Source organism: Branchiostoma lanceolatum, chromosome 12, assembly GCF_035083965.1.
Source record: "Branchiostoma lanceolatum isolate klBraLanc5 chromosome 12, klBraLanc5.hap2, whole genome shotgun sequence".
NCBI lineage: Eukaryota > Metazoa > Chordata > Leptocardii > Amphioxiformes > Branchiostomatidae > Branchiostoma > Branchiostoma lanceolatum.
In genome coordinates, this window is record NC_089733.1 from 7070309 (window position 1) to 7077134 (window position 6826).

Consider the following 6826-nt stretch of genomic DNA (forward strand, 5'->3'; position numbering starts at 1 on the left):
GGTAGCGAACGCCAAAAATATGACAGAAAATTTCCCAAATGAGATACTACTCACCGTCTGCGGTTTGACTGACACATAGTCACCCCGCCATAGGGCGATGATTCTACACAAAAGCACCCTCATAAAACACACCAGCCTAAACCTCCAGGTAAAATACTGAACATTTTTCCACAGTACGGTTACAGGCGTTTTCCCCGCTATCTATTAGCCAATCTTTGCCTTAAGCTTGTAACTTAGGCAAGTCAGATCAAGATCCTCCTCCCTAAAACAGCCTCATTTGTAATTATGTCAAATTTAAGGGAATTAGGACTACCTGTAACAATTCAAACTACCAGCCAGTGTACACTGATACCCTTACTTTTATACTAATTAACCTATTGACCGACTGATAAAAAATTAACCATAATTTCGTAATTACTACACGAGACTTGTGTGGTAGGTTTGTCACAAGGAAGACGAACCTCCGTGTCAAAGTTTGTTTACATTGCAAACATCGCCTCGTGCCTAGAACCCCGGTCACACTTGTCTTCTAATAGCTCCAAATCTCCCGTGATCTCAAAAGTAAACAAGAACAAGTTGACTGAACATTTTGTAAGTCAAGTGCTCTACCGTTCCGTGTCATGGAATACTTCTCTATCCTTTCACAGATGTTTTATTCTTGTTTGCTGAAATGAGTATGTAAAATGTGGACTTCCTAAAACGTAGGAAGTCTGTATAAAACTATTAACACGTATGTACTAAGTCGACAAGTAGGTAGTCGGAGAAAATAAAACAATTTTCACTGATATGTTAATCCTCTAAAAGAGTACAGTTCGCTACAAACCCCTGTCCCATGTTTTAGAGCTAGGTGTCCCAAAAGGAATGCATGACAATATATCCTCATTGGCCCTGGCGCCAGTTGTCGTCGATGGGCCTTTTGTCACTTGTCGGTCTTGTCTCCGCCTGGTTCAGCGACGCACTCCCGTACACAACTACGGTGGCACAAGCGAGGCACGCCGAAGCCCTTCTACCTGTACATCGGTGGGGAATCCCGCAAACCCTACACATCGAGCTAATTAGACTCCAGATAATGATCATGAAATGAGGGGGTTCCACAATTTTCTGATGTTCGTGCATTATTAGGGTACGATTTTTTTTACCAGACAAAAAGATGGATAAAGATAGGACGAAAATTGCCACCAGTTACAACAGGGTTGGACAGAAGGGTCGTAGGTTTAGAAAGTTTACAGACAACTTTCGTGTTCTGTTCTTTCCCACGTTTTTTGTGTGATTTTTTTTTTAGAAAAAGAATAGGACAGACAATCTCTGATCCACATTGTTGTTGTTTTCCATAACAATTACTTCTCGACATGTCACCTCCGCTGCAATATGCGTCACCATAGGACAGTAGAAATCAACCAATCAGAGAGCATGGTTTCGTGTTTGCCCCGCCTATTGGACCAAATATCCATATTCATATGCCTGCGTGGGGTTTTGTTGACTTAGATGAAAACCTTGTATCGCAAGGCAGCCAAACTTACAATTGCTAAGTTGAGCGTGTCACCCAGTGCGCTTACTCGGTGTCCCCACGCCTCCTTGTACCGATGACCGCTGTAGCGACAGTCGCAGCCCTGAACGGACTCGAATCGGAACTGACCACGATGTCTAAATCTGCCTTCATGGAGATCCCGCCAGTCCAACAGCCACCTGTGTCAATGTCTATGAGTATGAACCACTCCAGCTACCCCGTCCGATGCCTCCACCCGACCCCGCACACTCAGCACGAAAGCGCCTTCAGTACCGCGGCGCCGCACTCCCGCCCCCTCGGGTACCCCTTCTCCATGAACCCGATGGCCAACCATCCGGGCCACCCGTACGGAAACCCTTACTCCACGGCGGCGGTGACGCCTGTATCCGAGAGCAGGTTAGGTAAGTGTCGTCCTCTTCTCTCTACTACCGTTCCCCTGTCCTATTCGGGCATGCCGTGCACGGGGTCGCTTCCTGTTTTTCTTCGCCCTTTTGACGGGGAAACTTAAAGAACTTTCCGGCGTGTCGAACAAGCAACAGACGAAGAAAAGAAGCAGTGGCGGCCTTGAAAAATATCTTCTCCACGCGTCAAATCTTTTAACAAAGTTTCCTTCCTTCATATCGTCTGTACAGGGGGTTTCTCCGACGACGACAACGAGCGACTATATCACTTTTCCCGGACAGACAAGTCACCCGACCCGACAGACCAACGCATCAATGGCAAGGGCAAGAAAATGCGTAAACCTCGCACCATCTACACAAGCTTCCAGCTCCAGCAGCTCAACCGGAGGTTCCAGAGAACCCAGTACCTCGCTCTACCGGAGAGAGCCGAGCTCGCCGCCCAGTTGGGTCTCACTCAAACCCAGGTAAGCAGAGACTGACCGAAACCCTCGCTTACACCACCACTTTTATCGCAGTCATTTTCCTTCGATTGGGCAATTTCTACCGCCATTTTCAGATATCATCCACTTGTTTGACATTATCAAGAAGGCACGAGCCTCATGATACGTATTACGGCAAGGAGTAGGGTTTTTACTGGACGGTTATTTTCAAATTACCGCTATTAGGTGGGAAAGTACAAGTTCATTTTCCATAATTTCAACCCATCTCACACCCAGAACACAGGCTTGTACCCGGGAAGCTCCATTTTGGGAAGTTGAGTAGTTTGTGATGATTGGACACGATGATGTCTAGGTGTCAATTTTCCAATCATGGTGTCGACTATTCCTTTGATAAACCAGGAGTTTGAGATTCTGAGAGCCTGGCATTTTCCTCAATTGTGTATCGAATTTTCTTCCTGTTTGTTCGGCGAAAAGAAAAATCAATACGTCAATAGGGAAATTGCATTTTAGGGAAGTGGGTATAAGCTACGGGTTACCGGAAAACCACTGGCTTTCCCTTAATAACACTACGACGTTTTTGGGTGTGTTTTTCTCGGCTACAATCATACAATTTTATAGAATTAGGTTGACTTGAAGTTAGACTTAAGTTTTGCTAACAAGAAATAGCCAACATCTAGGAACATACGTTTATGCGTAGTAGTTTGCGTTGTTGGGTTTGGGGCATTGTGTCGCCGCCAGTAGGCGGGCAAGTATTTTCTTTAGCTTCCAATTCATATTCAGATTTGTGAAGGGAATAGTGGCGCTAATGACTTCCAATGAAAGACGACAATCCTCTGTTCATTTCCATGTCAAAATGCTGAACAAACGAAGCGAGGGCTGCCCTATTCAACCCTCCAGACGTGTTTGTACTTTTGCAGGTAGTCGCGCAAGTTTCTGGCTAGTTCCCCCGCTGAAGTTGTGAAAAACTCGACGGTAGCACATATGAATGGCTCGTTCTGTACCGAGAGCAGACAATTCGACAAGCATTGGGGGCCCGCAGACAATGGGAAAACCGTACGACATACTCGGCACCAGAAATTGGTAACAATATGTTGCCTTTCGTCGGTCGTTCCGCGACTTCATACGAAAGCAATCCAGCACATCAAACCGCCAGTTGTTGAATCTAAAACTCACTCCTTTCCCTGTATTGTTAGCAGTCTTGGTAAAATGTAAATCGAGAACTTAAAAAACGCACAACTTAACAGGAAAGTCATTTGTTTGGATTTGTAAAGTACGTCTGAAGGTGTCATAGGCTGCCCGAAGCTAAATCCTTTTTTACGATATAGCAACGAGTTGGAAAAGGTCGTATGTTTTTATCAGCTTCCAATCAGTCAACTTTCTGTAATGTTGCTTCTAGCGAGCTTTCTCCTGAATGAACATTGATCTTTGTATGTCTTTTAGGCATTAGAGACATAAGCCCTGCCCCATTGTCCCATGTTTCTGCGATAAGGCCCTCGTTTTCTCACAATATTCATCTGTTTATGAAATAAATAGACGGGTAAGTTACGTGTCGTCAGTTCGCAACGCCGGGGACACTTGTCATGCTGTCGCCGCGGGAATCGGACCGGGGCTGCGCTGTCGCGAGACAACGGCAGAACGAATCCGCGCCGTGTTCCATCGCTGACTCAACAACCCGACGCCGTGTTGCGGCGTAGTGATACCGGGATTGTACACGGGATAAGGCGATGGATGGGGTCCTTATCGGCCATGAATTAATTAGGCGACACCGGTACATGTCACGAAGCATACGGCGGTCTTTTTATTTCCCCCGTCCTCAAGGACCCCTCTCCCCGCGCGCTACACGTTTGAGTTAAATTGGACGCTTTCTGAGGTTAAATACGGGCCCGGCGAGAGTTTATGCATAGGGCAACCATACATCCCTCTCATAATTCCTAGTAATGGGATACTAATCATCGCCATGAAAAGTCCTATCTGCAAGAAACCACAGCACCCTCTTAACGGTGATTAATAGACCCATACGCGCTGATCTCTCATCATATTAATAATATTGTACTCATGTGGGCCTTTTTTTGAGAAGGTACACATGGGATTTGGCCAGCCAAATCGCATTAGCAACAGCAAAGGAAAACCCGCAACGCAAAGCTAACATACACGCACGGAAAACACACAGGGTTCTCGGCTTAATAAATATTCAGTACCTCCATATAGAACTATTTCTGCATACAGTTAAACTCAGATGGACGGTTGTTCATTTCCGGAGCTGAGAATTAAACGATGGGAAAAGATTTATAGGGTCACATCAGTGAATCGCTTATTCTTCAAAAACCGACCAGTTTTTCCTACCACATTTTTTGCAGTGCCTTGAGGCCTTTGCTGCTATTACAGCTCATTTTTGGCTTTGTTGGTTGTGAATTTCTTCCGAGAAGTTCTAATGAGGGAAACCCCCAACTTTTCCCACGTGTTAATACAACACAACAACCTTTCATTGGTCGTAGAAGAGTTGTAACAACTTGTGACACGATATGTCAAGTTTTACAGAACTGATTCAACTCCATTTGTTCCATAACGTCCGCAATTTTGAGATTACATGTCAATATTTCGGAAGAGGCAAGAAAGTTTCTCGGAATAAAATTACAATCAAGTTGGTCACAAAATTAGTTTCATAGGTCAAAGATATAAAGAACGAAAAGTCAACTAAATGCATCGACCTTTTGATGAGTTCTTTTCAAGAGGAACACGTTCTTAGAAAATACGAAGGAAGCGTTTAAAAATGTCTACCACGAATTTATTAACGCATCCCCCGAAAAATTGTCTGAGGTGATGATTTTTCAAACAATTTCTCCGCAAAGATTCAAAGAAACACAGAAGTAACACATGTCATTTTCTTAGATAGACGGTGTTACTTCTTATTCTTCTTTCCCCCTCTTTTCCAATGAAGTGTGATATAGTCAATCTTGTTCAGACTCTTTGCGTTTTACCCGTTGCGATTATTTGCCAAAGCTTGTTCGTAGGAGATTCTCATTTCTTTAAGTGTTTGTAAGTTTTGTTACTCCAAGTGTACTTAGTAGATATTCTTTGTGTTCCCTACAGGTGAAGATCTGGTTCCAGAACCGCCGTTCTAAGTACAAGAAGCTGATGAAGCAGGGAGGACCTCCACCACCCGGCGTCGGCACCCCCAACTCCTCCGCCCCGAACCCTGCTCAACAACAAGCCGGTCAGCCCGGCCACGTCAGCCCGCCCGGGCCCACAGACCTCAGCGATCCACAAATGTCTCACGGCGGGCAGCCCAACCTGCCGCCTCGGGCGCCGAGCCAGGGCCAGCCGCAGAACGCCATGATGACGCCGCCCGGGCAGCAGCAGCAACCCGTCATGACCAGCGCCGCACCAATGCCGACCTCCTCGCCTCCAGTATGGGACGTCAACAGTACCAAAGCCATGGCAAACTACATGAACTCTCACCACTACTCCCCCTCCCCGTGGCACTACCAGGAACCTATCCAGCAGTCCCAACAACTCCTAACATAAAGAGGCAACAACTGTATGTATTGCCGCTGTCAACTTCTTACAGAGACTTTGACCAAACTTTGAGAGAGAATGGAAATACTGTAGGACAAAACGTATTGCTACAAAATGTGTGTGTATAAATGTTTTATACCGTGACGTCGAAACACATCGCATTGTTGTGTGAAGATTGTAAGAATGGGGCGTTACGCATTTGGTGTTATCTTTATTTATTGAACAACAACATCGCAAAATGTTAGATCAGGTATAGAGATGTGAATCTCCCATATCGGTTAATATTTGACTATTAACGTCAAAAAGTTTTCATCGTCATATCTTTCCATACCGTTGTGGGGTATGTTGTAAAATATTGAATGTATCTTGTTGTAACTTTTCCATATTATGTTTGTGATGAAAATAACGTCTTCATTTAGGAATTCTAGAACTAAGTTTTTTTTTTCTATCGTTGTGGAAAATGGTCTATTTCAGCTTGTTGATTCCGAGCGATGAAATGGACAGTAAAAATGTGTCGCATTTCATATATATCCACCGACAATCGAAGTATATATTAAGTTTACAAGCGTTTGAAGTTTGGGCGCGATCTGTCTGAAAAGGGCCGATGTCTTTTCCTAAGTTATGTACAGGAAAGAAACATGTAAATATAATAGTTCATCGAGTTTTTTCTTCTTCTGTCACAAGGCGTATTAAGTATGGTGTAGTTTGGTCAACGGTGGTACACGTATTTTTGTAAAGTAAGTTATTTGAACACTGCGTTTTTCTTGTGCGAAATGGATCATTTTAGCAAGTGTGCACATGTTTTTTTGGTCGCTTGTTTTGGTCAACAGTTGTGAGGCTTATGTCAAACTCAAACTTTCCACCCGAAATTGTGATATAGTGAACTATTTATATATCATACAAGTAAAAACGTGCAATAGACAGTTATCAAACACCTTGTAAAAATCAAGGACACAAAACCT

At 44.3% G+C, this 6826-nt stretch overlaps 1 protein-coding gene across 1 annotated transcript; it reads left to right on the forward strand.

Annotated features, from left to right (window-relative positions):
* The first annotated feature begins 1471 nt into the window (after positions 1–1471).
* LOC136445650 (homeobox protein DLL homolog) lies at positions 1472–6050 on the forward strand. Its single transcript, XM_066443772.1, is given in 5 exon segments — positions 1472–1908; positions 2140–2372; positions 5439–5681; positions 5684–5897; positions 5900–6050. Coding segments are annotated over 5 exon segments (1041 nt in total). The 5' UTR covers positions 1472–1583; the 3' UTR covers positions 5926–6050.
* Positions 6051–6826: the final 776 nt, after the last annotated feature.